Source organism: Daphnia magna, linkage group LG6, assembly GCF_020631705.1.
Source record: "Daphnia magna isolate NIES linkage group LG6, ASM2063170v1.1, whole genome shotgun sequence".
Taxonomy (NCBI): Eukaryota; Metazoa; Arthropoda; class Branchiopoda; order Diplostraca; family Daphniidae; genus Daphnia; species Daphnia magna.
Genome location: NC_059187.1, coordinates 548,716 through 563,293, shown reverse-complemented (window position 1 = coordinate 563,293; position 14,578 = coordinate 548,716). Strand labels below are relative to the sequence as shown.

General features: G+C 43.1%; 2 protein-coding genes across 2 annotated transcripts; one reads left to right on the top strand and one right to left on the bottom strand.

Moving 5' to 3' along the window:
• The first annotated feature begins 175 nt into the window (after positions 1-175).
• On the top strand, positions 176-7,315 carry LOC116924777 (apoptotic protease-activating factor 1). Its single transcript, XM_032931317.2, is given in 22 exon segments — positions 176-393; positions 663-924; positions 1,000-1,266; positions 1,329-1,529; positions 1,626-1,797; positions 1,860-2,033; positions 2,120-2,379; positions 2,446-2,868; positions 2,931-3,115; positions 3,181-3,322; positions 3,418-3,664; positions 4,006-4,057; positions 4,129-4,276; positions 4,354-4,422; positions 4,424-4,571; positions 4,642-4,897; positions 4,970-5,189; positions 5,256-5,516; positions 5,588-5,620; positions 5,622-5,870; positions 5,952-6,092; positions 6,165-7,315. Coding segments are annotated over 21 exon segments (4,260 nt in total). The 5' UTR covers positions 176-393; positions 663-786; the 3' UTR covers positions 6,639-7,315.
• On the bottom strand, positions 6,675-12,776 carry LOC116924779. The gene is made up of 6 exons (XM_045175401.1): positions 12,481-12,776; positions 9,533-9,583; positions 8,749-8,946; positions 7,963-8,607; positions 7,524-7,713; positions 6,675-7,015 (listed from the first exon to the last, which is right to left on the bottom strand). Exons 1-6 carry the CDS (start codon positions 12,533-12,535, stop codon positions 7,006-7,008), a joined length of 1,149 nt encoding a protein of 382 aa, XP_045031336.1. The 5' UTR covers positions 12,536-12,776; the 3' UTR covers positions 6,675-7,005.
• Positions 12,777-14,578: the final 1,802 nt, after the last annotated feature.

The window sequence follows — 14,578 nt, the reverse complement described above, 5'->3', positions numbered from 1 at the left end:
TTGTTGCACACGAAAACGCCCATCGAGCAAAATACTAATATTAATTATGAGGCGTGTTTCTAACAAGTTGTGTTTTGTTTCCTTATGTTTCATGCGGGAACTAAGGGAAACGTATTGTGTGCACTCGCAATAAAAGATTTGCGATCCGTAGTTGGCAACATTTACATCGCCCACTTTATTAACTGGTAGTACTTGCTTATATGAGAGTCTTTGTGTTTGTGAGGTTTAGTTGACCAAAACTCTGACCAAAACCAGATGACGTGAAGATAAAGCCAGTAATGTTGACACTAGCAACACTTATCCGAGAAAGAACATTTACATCTGCCTTTTTTTCTCGTTTTGTTGGGGAAATTGCCAAAGGAAATCAACGCGATGGCTCATTGCGATTAAGTGGTAAAACATTCCTTTAACCGAATACTCTTTCGAATCAGCAAAATCTGATCATCGTAGTTTGCTTTGTACCATTTTTATTTGTATTAGTTTCTGTATTTCTTAGGCTTGTTGGTACAAAAGATATAGATCAGTCGGCTAGGGCTATACCTGGGAAACATGAAAGTTTTGCCAGTTGCCGTTTTTCATTTGTTTAGATGCATAATTCTCCTGTAGTAGCTCAACTACAGTAAGCTTATTACTATGACTTTAGACTTTGTTATCCCTGACAGTTGAAGCAACTTTGCAGGATTGCGCCCGACTATTTGCCGTATTTTGGGAGAAATAGCTAAACATGCTCTATATCCTTTGAAGCTGTGCACATTTGAACTTGGTCAAATTACGTCAACACCGACGATGAACACTGTTGAAAAGGCTGCGTTGCTTAGAAACCGAGATGCCATTGTTCAAAATGTTGAATTTAACTACATTAAAGAAAAACTTGTGGCTTATGGAGTTCTAAGTGTCCAAGAGGTGCAAGATGTAGATTGTGAGGTATGTAGCATTTCAAGTAACATTGGTTACGCTAACTGTGATTATGTTCTAACTTCACAACCTTATTTCACACAGAAAACCAAATCAGCCAAAGTGCGCAGATTGTTGGACCTTCTTCCTGAAATTGGTGTAAAAGAGACCTTTACGACTTTTGTCAAAATTTTAGAAGAAGACTATGATTGGATAGCTGAAAGGTTAAGTGAGTGCAACAATCGGGACAGTCCAGATGCAGCAAGCCATTTAAACAGCGATCCATTTGCAGCTCCAGACAGTTTGCAACATTCACTGATTCAATGTGGCATACCATTTCCACCACCACATCTCATTTCTCGTCACACAAAAGTATGTTTGACCTTCTCAAAATCACGTGTTCAACAGTTGATAGGTGTTTTAATTAATGACAGGTCTCTCAGATCAGAGAATGTCTTAAAGCAATGACGCAAGGTCAGTTTGTGGTTATCCATGGTATGGCAGGAGCTGGGAAATCGGTTTTGGCTGCGGAATCAATGAGAGACACGGACCTCATGGTTAGCACCTTTGGGAATAATGTCTACTGGTTGACAGTTGGCCAAACAGGCACAGATACTTTACTTACAAAAATGCAGGTACAAATCAATAACATCTTAGTTTATGTTGAAACTATGGGGCAGGCACGTTTTGAAAGTTTTACGTTCGTTGATTTCGCATAATATTGAGCGTAGGCATTGTGCGAGAGACTGGATCATACCGTTCTACCTCCACTGAGCGTTGACCAAGCCACTGAACGTCTTCGTCGCCTTATGACGGATCCTAGTCGGAAAAATAGCCTGATAATCCTAGACGATGTTTGGAGAGGTGAAGTGGTCCGTGCCTTTGATTTCGGGTGCCGGATATGTAAGAAAAGTACATCTATCAACTTGCTAAGCAGGAAATCAATTATTTTCTTTTCGTTCCAGTGATGACCACCCGAGATGCTTCCGTGACGGACGTTGTTCACGGACGTGTGCTGCTGGTAAAAGTTCAAGACGGCTTCACTCAGGAGGAATCCATGTCTTATTTGGCCAATTGCTTTAATATCTCGGCACAGGAATTGCCGGAACAGGCAAACGATATTTATTTGGAAAGCAAAGGTATTAGATAGTATAAATTAAAAACTTGACTGGTAAACGCTATCTTGTTAAGACTTTCTCATCACATGATTCTTTGGATGCCACAGGTTCTCCTATGGTGCTTTCGCTTCTAGCTCCGCTGTTAGCCGATCGCGGAGAATATCAGCGTATCGATGCCCATAGATGGGATCACTACTTGGGAAAATTACGCGACAGGAGATATACTCAATTGAAGCGGCATGGTTCCTACAACTACGAAACCATTAATGAAGCCATTGCCATAAGTTTTGATCATCTTGATCAAGAGACCAGACGTTCGTTGAACGATTTTGTTATTTTCTTAGACGATGTCAATATTCCAGCTCCGGTAAATTACTAAATCTTGTAAAACGTACCAGCTGTTTATGATTTTATTTTTTTTTTCCGTTTTCAGGTGCTGCAAGTTCTTTGGAATTGCAGCCGCTATGAAATGGAAGAAAGAATAAGTCTTTTAGTGGCAAATTCACTGGTAGCCCAACACTTCCAGGAACAGTCATCAAATTGCGTTGTTTTGTACGGCATTCATGATCTTCTGTTGGACTACCTCAAATCACATCTTACCGCTGAAGAACAGCGTGACGCCCACCGCAAGCTTATTGATTCATATTTCGCCGAGTGCAACCATTATTTCGGTGCCTTACCAGACGATAATTATATCCTCTGGTTTTTGGGGTACCATTTGTACAAAGCTGAGTACACAGAGCTTTTTCCTCAGATCTACCTCAACCTACCCTTCATATCTGCCAAATTACGTGCTACCGGACCCAGTGATCTACTTAACGACTTCCGCAAATATAAAGACTACATTTCAGAGGCTGTAAGTGAGATTGTCCTTTCTGCCACGTTTTAATTTACACAACTTCATTTTGCTTTAAACAGAGTGGAAGAAATAGTCAAAGAGTCGAAGACTATACACATTTTATTCGAACCTGTGGACACATTGTGGTTCAATGTCATCATTTAGATATCAATCAACTTGCTCTTCAGCAGCCAAAGAACAGCTGCGTCTACAACGATGCTCTAGAAATGGCAAAAATGTCCAAGGATAGATTCTATTTGGAGTGGTAATTCATAGTTGTTATTTTGTACTGGCTCTCTTATATATTTTTTGTTCCTTTCCTTCATTTAGTCGCTCAGTCGGCAGTCAAACAAAAGAAAGCATGGATCAAGTTCTCCGTAGTACCATTCTAAATTATGGCCACGTGACCGCAGCCTGCTTCACGCAGGATGGGCAACGCTTGCTCAGCGCAGTCGACGATGGACAGATTCGCGTAAGCCTCTCTACTTATTTTGCAGACTTGTGACTGCTTGGGTTACACATATCACAATTTATGTGATATATATATATATATATTTCCTGTTCTAGATGTGGGACGTTGATTCAGGAAAGGAACTCCACCGTTTCGTGGGACATAACGGCAGCATTCACCAGCTGTCACTGAGCAGGGATGCCAAACGTTTCGTCTCGTCGTCGGCTGACGGATCGGTGAAGGTCTGGGATCTCTCGGCTGTCATCAGCAAACTGGACGGTACCCCACTTGACCATCCATCTTCACCACCCTTTCACCCTCCATGCACAATAGTCATGGGTTCTCGTACATTGGTTGCCGGTGGTAAGAGCTGCTTCTGATCTGCCCCTCCGCCGAACTTTTCTGGGTTTCAAAGACAATGGATCCCCGAATGAGAATGCTAAGTCGTAGCCCGTCCACTTCAAATGTCTTTTCTTTAACTCATAGTATTACGTTTTCGCACGCTAGCTTTAACTCTTAATACCTTGCGCGTATAGCTAATATTTGCTTCGGCCATTCTACAGAAACATTCATTAATGTGCTTGGCTAATTCATTTTTCACCATAAAATGCTGTGATAAGCTCTAGAAAATTCTTACTGGTGGCTGTTGGGAATCGCAATTGATTCCAATGAGAACCTGAATGCACTTTTGGATTCTCTTACAGAAATTGAGCATCGTCCCAACAAAACACCGTCGCCTCGGATGCGACAGGATAGGTAAGTAATCGAAACAATAATTTTTGACCTTCTTTTCCAGTAATTCGTTCCTAATTTCGTATTTTCTCCAGTTGGCACAACATGTTTGATGTCGGTGATCGGCTCGTGAATGATAACAGTTTGAAGACCTATACAGGACACACGAACGAGGTTTTGGGAGCGAGGTTTTCTGAAAATGGTGCTCTAGTAGTTTCTTGCGGGTTAGATAACACAGCTCGTGTAAGTATTCGCTCCTCAGTTCCGCTATTTTGTACGGTCAAGTACAATTGTTTCTCGTTTTCATCATTTGTATGTAGATATGGTTAAGTACCGCGTGTATGGAGCTCGGCGTATTGGATCATCCCGAACCGGTCACCACGTGTTGCTTTCTCCGACTGCGGGTTTTTTGTTGCCACTGGGTGCACGGATTCAATGATTCGTCTATGGAACGGAAATGTGTCTTTGTATACCTGCGTGGCGGCCTTTCACACACAGAATTCCAGCTCCAGAATTCTGTTCATTTCTTTCTTGTCAGGTACCAGGTTTCCCTGTAGACTTTCAGTATCAGTTTGGCATTCCGCATCGCGCTACTTATTCGATTGCAGATACATCGATTCTCTCTGTTTCGGATACGGAAATTCTACGGTTTGACTGGACGTGGTCCTCCGATGAAGAGTTAGAATCTGATTCCTTTGGCTACGTCACCAACTGCCTTGCCAATGCCAATAGCAATTGCTGTTATAACTGCGCCACCGTTACTGATGACAGACAGCTCTTAGCTGTGTCAACGTCCAAAGACAACATACTCCTTTACAACATCGATTCGACTGAACAGATCTTCGAATATGTCGGCCATACTGGGTAACAATTTTGGTCTCGTAATCGAAATTCTTAAATTTTAAAAAAATTGATTTCACTCTTTCTGCATTTCAGAACTGTCAACACCTTGCACTTCTCTCCCAGCACAAATAGTGATGAGCCCCCGAAATGGCTGCTCTCTGGCTCTGCTGACAAAACTTTGAAAGTGTGGAATGTCGCCGACGTTGAAAGAGTGGAATGCTCTTTGTCGTGCACTGCTTTCCATGCAGTGTGTCCCCCAGATCAATCAAGTGATTTTCTGATTGCAACTGTTGGATCGGATAACCACATTCAAGTATGTTCCTTAACGAAAACAGGCTATTCAGTTATTTTCAGAATAATTTCAGTTGTTGCATTTTAGGTTGTGAGTGGATCGAGTTGTGAGACATTGCTCACTACGAATGACGTGGAGTCGAGTAAGGATCAAGTAGAAATGTGCGTGTTGTCACACAGATCGTCCATGATGGCTTGGTCAACTTTGAGTGGTTTGGTCAAGCTGATGTCGCTCGACAAGAAAGAAGTTAAAACACTCGGGCATCACTCCGACGCCAGGGTGACGTTGCTGAAATTCAGTCCTTCTGATGTTCTACTTTTGACAGTCAGCTCTGAGGGCTGTATTAAGGTATGGATTGAAACTATCCGTAATGTAATTCCGTGTAAAGAACTTTATTTTTCTGCCGCTTCGTTATTCAGATCTGGAAACCGAGGAATGAAACTGTTACTATTCACGGGTCCTCCAAAAGGTGTCGTTGATTGTTTCTTTATCGAGTCTGAAGAAAAAACACTTATGGTGTGTGGAGCTGATGGAAGCATCCGACTGTGGAGCATCGACACTGGCCTTCCAATCAGTCTAATCTTGGACAATTATGGTTTGAACTTGACGTGCGTCGACCGTGCTTCCAATCGACAGTGGTTGGCCCAGGGAACCATCACCGAAGGAGTTCGCATCGTACACATTCCTTTGGATGCGGAACCGGTAATTGTCTATTGTTCCCAAAACGAATTTTCCTTTCCAGGATGAAACCTAACCTCGTGCGTTTGTTGCATGATTCTACAGTGTTCCAGTAAACCTGTCAAAAATAGCAAAGGTTTTCGGAATCCCAATCGGCTAGGACATCAGGTTGTGCCGGTGCGAGTATGTCGCTTCGCCAATCACGTTCAATTAATAGCGATTGGCTACGACAACGGAACAATCGAAGTATGCTCGTTTCCTCGTATCTCCTCAGACGTCAGATTGACTAGTAACGTCTTGTGTTTCTCGTGGTAACAGATTTTTGATTACCTACGGAACACGCTACAAGCTACACTGGAGGCGCATCAGTCATGGGTTCGTGATCTGCAATGGTGTCAAAATTCTCCGTTCTTCCAGTTGGTTTCTTTGGGTGACCGCATCGCATGGTGGGACTTGAGCTCGGCTCGTTTTGGAACGTCCACCTCTAGTGTGCTACGTAACCCGACGCACTCCAACGGGAGCAACCATTTGGCTGGAGGTATGGGCTTCCCCTTAACGCCCATTACTCCGGGCTCCTCTTTCTCTTCCGCGTCTTCCTTTTCTTCCTCACGTTTCATTAGCACTGGCACCACGCAATCCTCGCACTTGGATGGCTTAGTTCAGACGGTGGAATTTCAAACCAGAGGTCGCTACGCCTCCAAACTTTTCGTTTCGTGCGACGGCCGTGCTCTCGTCACCGTGTCCGACTCTGGTATCCTATACATTCTCCATCAGCTATCGCAACATGATTGAAATAGCGCGCTCAAAGCAATCAAAGAAGTCACCCCATTTTTCATTATAAATCGTTTATTGTTACAACTTTCAAACACGTATCCGATGAATTCGATTTTTCCGATGTCGCGTTTTTTTGCAAAATAATTGAATGGCACGAGGCAGCAACGTTGTTCGCACAACGCAAAAAAAAAGTTGAGAAAATAGTAGAAAGAAGGAAAGACAGTTTAACATATTGGTACATTGGAACTAAGAATTTTGGGACGTTTATCGCGCTCCCGTTGTGCATCGTCGCCGCAAAATCCCGAGATTCCCCTTCACGTTGTCGTCGTGTGCATTGTTGCCAGTAGATGACTCTTGAGACGCTTTTTCTTTCCCTCGCAGCAATTTAAGCGAACCTAGATCGATGTAAAGGATTAGGTTGGCGAATTTCGTTTTCTTATCAATACTTTGATTCAAAAATCTGAAACATGTTCTTCCTTCTGTCTGCGTAATTTCTTTCTGTTAAAAATGAAGCACAAACTATCCGAGTCGTAACGTCCGTGACTATTCGGAATCTTTGATTTGTGATGACCATTACGGTTACATTGTTTCCCGATCTTTGCCTCAAAAAAAATACTGGTTTTGTGTGATAACTATCTTACATTCATTCTTACTCATTCCCAAATGATCTTATAATACATCCGTTCTTTTTCATAGTTTCTCTTGAGTTCACGGCTTTAACGGTCTTAGCCAGACAGCCATCTTTGCACTCGGAAGGGAGGAGGGCGTTTTTGCTTTCGATTAGCACGTAAGTGGATAAGAATTTCAAATCGCACATGAGTGGTCCCCTTTTAGCGGTGCGGGGCTGCCTTTATGGCGTAAAACCGTTGGACAAATGAATAGCGTTAGTATTCTGAAACTCACTCGCTCTTGATGTAATGAAGTGGATGTCGCGGAGCTTCTAATCCCGAGGCGGGTGCGGGGCTCTGCTCCAAGACGCGAACGAAATCTCCCGTCACCTGCTGAAGGGGCGCAGGTTTGAAGCAGCACTTTGGCGAACAAAAGAGAGACTGTGCGGCGCATCTGCATTCGCGGCAAACATCGGTGGCCACACCTGTTTACATCAGCAATTCAAACTTGGTTAGCGCGAGAAAATGCATTCACCGTTTAACGCCTAATCTTTAATGTTTAACAATCGACCACCTCACCATCAGAAGCGATCCATTACTCGGCTCATCAATAATTTAACTACGACCACAAGGACGACTTTCGTAAAAACTTTCCCTTTCCTTTCTTATCGCTCTGCGGAGCTTTTTAGAGCTGCCATCTTGTGAGAGTTTCAAACTAGCGACCGCAAACTCACCGATTACTTCGCCGAGTTGGTAATGAATGCCGAGGATTGTGCAACCGCGATCCTCTTCGTGATGGTCGTGATGGTGGTGATGGTGGTGATTGCCACTTGCCGAGTTGTTGATTGATCGCTTTGAGCGGATTTGCCGTTCGACCAAACGAACCACGAATTCTTGGTCGAAATTCAACGGGAATTCTTCTTGGATGTTATGCGGCAACATGGTTTCGAGAACGGATCCAACGTCGGCCAGCGACCGACTGAACCGCATTTTATTCTTCATTCCTAATCCGAATTGCGCCGGCTGTTTGTTTGCAATCTCATCAACGGGGCGTCGTTGTCGTTCGACTTGTTGAGGCCAAATGGATTTTTTTTGCGGACCAACAGCCGATGGCAGAGGCGGAGTTAAATGACGTGATGGTGGCTCGATCGGTTGGCGGGCCGGCGGGACGAGATGTCGCGAAGGAGGAACCACCTCCGGCTTGGCGTAGGTTTGCACGATCGTCGACGGCTGAGTTAGCCGCGGCCGAGGTGATGACGTCGTGGACTGGCTCGTCGCCGTGTAGACTTTTGTTGATGGTAACGATTGCAACGTCGGCGGTTGACGAACGGCTAGAGGCGGTGCGTAGATTGGGGCTTCACGAGCCTTCTCCGGAATGTCTAAGAAACACGATTCAATTTGGAGTGAGCATCAGTTAATTACGCCTTCGTTTGCGCATTTGTATATCCGACTTTTGCGCAATCTGTTTCAATTTGCAAGGTCGAGAACGGTGAGAGAGAGAGTTCAATTTATGTTTATACCGCATATGTAAAGCGAGGGATTGCAGGTATCCTGGAAGGCCATCACTTGGCATCCATCGGGAATGTGTGCACACTGTTTCCAGAAGCAGTCGATTTTGCCACCGTAGCAGATACAGTAATGGCAAGGGTGGTCACGTGGTACGGATGTTTCTGATAAATACGTTTGGCCTCCTACGGTGCAACTGCCGGACGATCGATCTGTTGGATTAAAGTAAAAAACAAAAAAACAAAAATGGGAAAATAAAGATGTTGTGACACAGCCAGAAGCACCTAATAACAGTGAGTCATATCGTTAGCGCACGGCAGTAGTTTACGAGATCGTAGGGGATGGCTTATTATTTTCTCCTGTCTCTAACAAACGATCCTTTTTCTTCTTCTTCCTCCTTTAATGTCCGCCATGCTTCATTGTATCTAATAACCGGATGTGCTGCTACGGCTTGTAAAGCCTCCGCTTCAATAGAGACCCTTATATAGCCCTTCGGCCTACCTACAGTATATTTCTTATGGAGAATGTTATACACGGTCTACATATCCAGTTATATCTGTGTATGACGTTTACTGTACTAGCAAAGCTGTCAGTTCAGGAGAAGCCAATTTCGTCTGTTATTTTATTTTTATATTCCCCGATTATTGTGATGAGCTCGGCATTAAAAGAGGGAAAAAAAAACAAAATAACAAGAGAACACGTAGGCTGTCAAACGAAATCGGATGGAAAGCAAACGCGTTATGTTTATGGCTATAAAGTGAATTCAACTGCTTTCAAATGCAAAATGGTTCGACTTACAATCGATAGGTCTTCCGTCGATCAAACTCGTCCGTCCGTCTCCGATGGTAGCTGCAGAATAGAAAAAGAGATTATCGATAAATAGTCGAGGCAACGTTCCATCAGATCGTGCATGTTGACAGTTGTTTAAAAGAAAAATGCAAAAGAAATCGCGTTCGGACAAAACTTTTTTTGACATAGCGGATGCCTATTAACTTTTCATATAACCTATACGCTCTTTGAAAGCGGCCATTACTGGAAGAACACGGCCGGATGTGTGCAACGCTATGCCAACAAAGCAAACGATTTAGTTGTAGTGCGCGCACACACGCACAATACGCAACAGGAAACGCACAAAGCTCAAGTCCTTTTCTTCCTCTTCAGGTTTTATTTGAGAAAAGAAGCTTTTTCTTTGTGTTTCATGATTTCTGCCAGTTATTGCGCATTTCTGACGAGAGATATACACCTGCGTTTGTTTCTCTCGTGCGGCGTCCGCTTGAACACGCGATGACGTCGTCATCGTTTCGTGTTCCGCTGCTCAAGCCCGCAAATAATACACGTCAAACATTTCACACTTGCTAGTTTTTTACGTTCGTTCCGTGCCAATCGAGCGTTTCCACATTTCGTTTCATTTCTGCATTCGAAAAATGCGTGTGCCGCATCTTTGAGATTTTCAAAGGGCGTTGCTGAATTGAAGGAAGCGGCTGCAACCAAGAGGCAAAAACAAAAAGGAAGCAATTGTGCATAATGAGTCGCTAGATCTGTTCGTGCGACGCTCAGATAAACCGCCTAACAACAAGTTCTCCAGTCATTTTGAAAACTGCAAGGCAACTGATCTTTTTTTTTTCTTTGTTTTCTTTCTTTGATGATCGCCATTAGTTTTGTTTTGCTGTGTACATTTCCAGGGGGGGAAGGCGGATTCGGCTATATACCATACAAAAATGAGAACCATAGAAAACCCCGTAAACAAAACAACAAAAAAAAACAAGGACACAAAAGAAAAGACAATCAAAAATAGAAATAACAATCAAAACAGGAAAAGAAAAATCCCGTCGTGCGTGCCGTACGTGTTTCTTTATAAGAAGAAAATAAAACAACACGACAGCTATGAACAGTCCATCCAACTTTCTCTCCCGTCATCCCAAACTAAGCAGAGAAAGTTGTTGTGATGGCCGCAGTCACGTTTTTTTTTTCTCTCTTTTCTTTATCACATTTTTCATTTCTCCTATCCGATTTTTTTTTTTTTTCCGAATCGAATTCCTGGTCACTCGATTTCTTTTTTTCTTTTTAAATGAATTTCCCACATGAGAAAATGGGTTGTCCCCCTCCATTTGGAAAACATTGCCGTTTGATCGGTTCATTTCTTTTCGGTTTCGTTCTCAAAATTATTATGGAATTCAATTCAAAACGATATTTGAAGAACGTTAGCGAGAACAATTTGAAAGTCATCACCGGCGTGCGCAATATCAATAAAAACCATGTTAGTCATGTCGGCCGGTGTTGTTCTTTTTTTTTGGGGGGGGAGGTTTCGCGCCAGTCCCCTGATGGTATAAAACTCTCTCGTGTACTGGAAACCGAGTCAACCGTTTTATAGTGTCTACGACCGTGGACTGCGACGCTATCCGGCGCATCCAGTGAAAGTTCGAACCTCTTTTTTTTTTATAACCAAAAACAGAGTTGGAAGATCGATTCCAATGGCATTAGTCGTTTGCCCCGTGCGTCTGCTGACGTCATAGTCCAAGACAAAGCGTCCTGACTTGGTCAAAACAAATGAACACGTCATTTCAACACGCTTGCGTTTTTCATTATGAAACGTTCGGGTTTGTTACGTGGCCGTGAAAAGATAAAAACGAAGAGATTTTGTTTGTTTCAACACAAAAGTCAAGTTCCAGCTGCTTGAAATTGATGAAGTCGACGCCCGACAATTCACCGGTTGCTCGAACCTCCTACGCCCCTCTGAACGTCTTTAAATAAACAAATTAAAAAAAAAAAATTATTTATACATTCCCAAGTCCCAACTCAAGGTCCTAGCTCCATTTAGGGTCGATGTTACAGCAGTCCTTGGTCAGGACTGGGCAATTTTGTGTGTTTTGGGCTCAACAGGTCGCCGCGGCCCATTAAGTTTCTTCATCATCTTTCGCAAGAGCACGGCAAACAAAAACGATAGTCGTTGTAGCTACGCCAAAAAGAGGCCCGATCCATTGGCCAATTGGCCTCTTATTTTCCAACAAAAAATAGCGTGACGCTGCAATTCGCTACGCATTGACGCTTAATTAGCGTACACGTCGCTTGACAATTTCAGCCACCAACACCAAGCTATGCAACACTGTGGCTCCATTTCGAAATTTGAATCATGCAGATCCGTCACCACCCATCGTGTTGGGAAATTATCATTCCTCCGCCCTTAAAACAACCAGGTTGAAGGTTATCTTCTCTCTCTTTCTTTTATTCTTTTATAATTTTCTTCAAGGTAATACCTTACCATGTATGGTCATCAGCATACGGATTGTATATCCCGACTAACACCCTGCCCTCGAGCAAAGCCAACCAACTGCCGTCGTTAACTAAGCTGGGAAAGTGACGTGCAGCATTTTTGATTTAAATCTTTTTTGTCGTTTATAGGGGGGGTGTTAAATAAGAAAGAGAAAACAGACTTTAGGAAGGGCAACCGCGTGTCCCAGACGGGAGAAATATTCCAACACACATGAGACCTGTTGCTTCACGCATCGATTACGCTCAGAAAAACGGGAGAGGGGGGGAAATTGCGGAGATGTTCTATTTCGGTAAAGGTCTTTCATTTACTTCATCGAAGAATGTCATTACGAAAATAGGAAAAGGGAAACGCTGCAATTCAATTAAATTGCGCGCTCCGTCAAAAAAAAAAAAACTAAAATTGGTAAATGCAAACGAAAGAAACGAAATCAGGCCGATGGAAGATTAAATTCTGTGGAAAAATAATTCAAACTTACCGGCGCGGATGCACGCAATCAAAACGAATCCAGTGAGGAGCATGGGAGCAACCATTTCTTGCTCACTGTATTTCACAGCTTGTTTAGCAAATGAAACGTTTGATTTCTAGAACGCGCAAATCAATCAAACTAAGAACGGGAAAAAATAATTTGTTTTGCCCTCGCAATAGGCGGAAACAAAACAAAATCAGAGAGAGAGAGAGCTCTTGAAAATGACAACCACTCGAGCAGACCCGTACGATCGCAACTGTTGGAAGGTCTCCTCTGTTATGGCGTTCGTCTTTTTTTTCCTTCTTGTTCTTCGTGCGTCTGAAGGAAAGTGAAAACGCGAAAATGAACGCTGGCGCTCAACAGTAGAAAACGGACGCTAGACAAAAAGAGGGAAGGCATATAATAGTGTGCGTTAAGCCGCACGTATAGTATATGGCAACGGTCCAATCTCGAATATCCAACTCTTCAAGAATGGAATAGACCGTCTTCCAAACTGTTGGCGTCCGTATACCTGCCGCCAACAGCGTACCGTAGGAGGAGTCGATCCCCACTCGAGTTCTCTCTTTTGAATCATTTTTCTTTCTTTCTTTCTTTTTTTTAGAAAAGGAGAAAGACAACAAAACAAACCGGTCCATACATAGAAAGGTCCATTCTGACGCGGCCCTTATGATTAACCGAGTACTGGCGCAAACGCGGCAACCTCTTTTCTGTTTTACATACACGCAGATGACAATTTTTGATTCTTCTAAGAACTGATGACGTATTCGTGTCCTCTAAATGCTTTGCAAAATGGAAAAATCAATCGGGAATTTGCGTTCGTGCAACACGCCACCTCTTCGCCGATCGTCTAGTATATATTCCGAGCGATGCTCGTCATTGTTTGCGACTGTTATCTTTAGTAAGAAACCGCTAAAAGTCTTTCCTAGTTCATCGGATGATGCGATGGCTGTTCGTCAGGTGAGCCAACAACAAAGCACAAAATGGCCGTAAGTGCTGGCATCCTATCGATTTTTCTTTTTTTTTGGGGTCGGATCTCTTATTATGTATACGCAAGTTAGTGGAGTGTGACTGTCCGAAAAAAAAGGGGGAAGGCCGATGTTATACTAATTGCACGTATCCATTCAACTTTCAATTAAAACTCACCGGCGCCCCTCCAAAAGAAATTAAAATTATAACGCGGCCTCTATATTCTAACGGTTTGCGCGATCGTTCAATTACACCCAGTCAGGGTGTACACGTCTTCGTTAATGTTTATATAAGCCCAAATGGACCGGCTTTTTAGAACTAATTCAATTTGGCATTCAACTCGGTGGCGTTCGCGCGTGTTGCTTGTCAATGTGCGCGCTCGAATACGCATACTTCCTTGAGAACGGATTCAAATGGAAGCGAACCCCTTTTTTGTTGTTGTTGATACGGTCATCTATTAATTACAATACGTAATAGGGTCGCTGCCAAAGTGATTCGAAAGAGGGAGAAAGAAAATAAAAAGGGCAACATCGTGTACGTGCCGAAGACAAACTAGAGCGAACGAGAGCTCGATCGATACGTTTCGTCTTGCTCCAACGATCGCACTGGCAGTTTGTTCATCATTGAAAAAGAACCGAATTTTCTAGCAAGTGTGCACGATGTCATCTCTTTTGAATTTTGCATTTATCGAGTTCGTAGAACATTCCGATTTTCAGACGATACGAGTGCCGTCAACAACAAAAAATGGCACCAGCTGGATATCCATTGTGCGCGTTAATATTGAAAATACGAACTGTCTGCTATGATAAGCCATTTCATATACCCGTTTTCGTTCGTATGTATTCTGTAGACTACTTTGCATATCCTCCGCTATTTTTTTTTTTCTCTCCCTATTACTTTACACCATGGCGCAGCTTCGTGTTTCATTCGATCGATCTCGCCTCGCACAATAACGGCTCGTTGCGTAATTCCACAATTTTTGATTTGTACGGTGCGTGGAAGAATGCATCGAAATGCCATCAGACGGCACTTATCTTTGTGCCATTTTAAATGCAGACACGACGACGCTGTATTCCAAAATCTTTTCAGACCTTGGAACTATATATACGGCTTATAGACATGCTTCTAATTAGGAGACGTT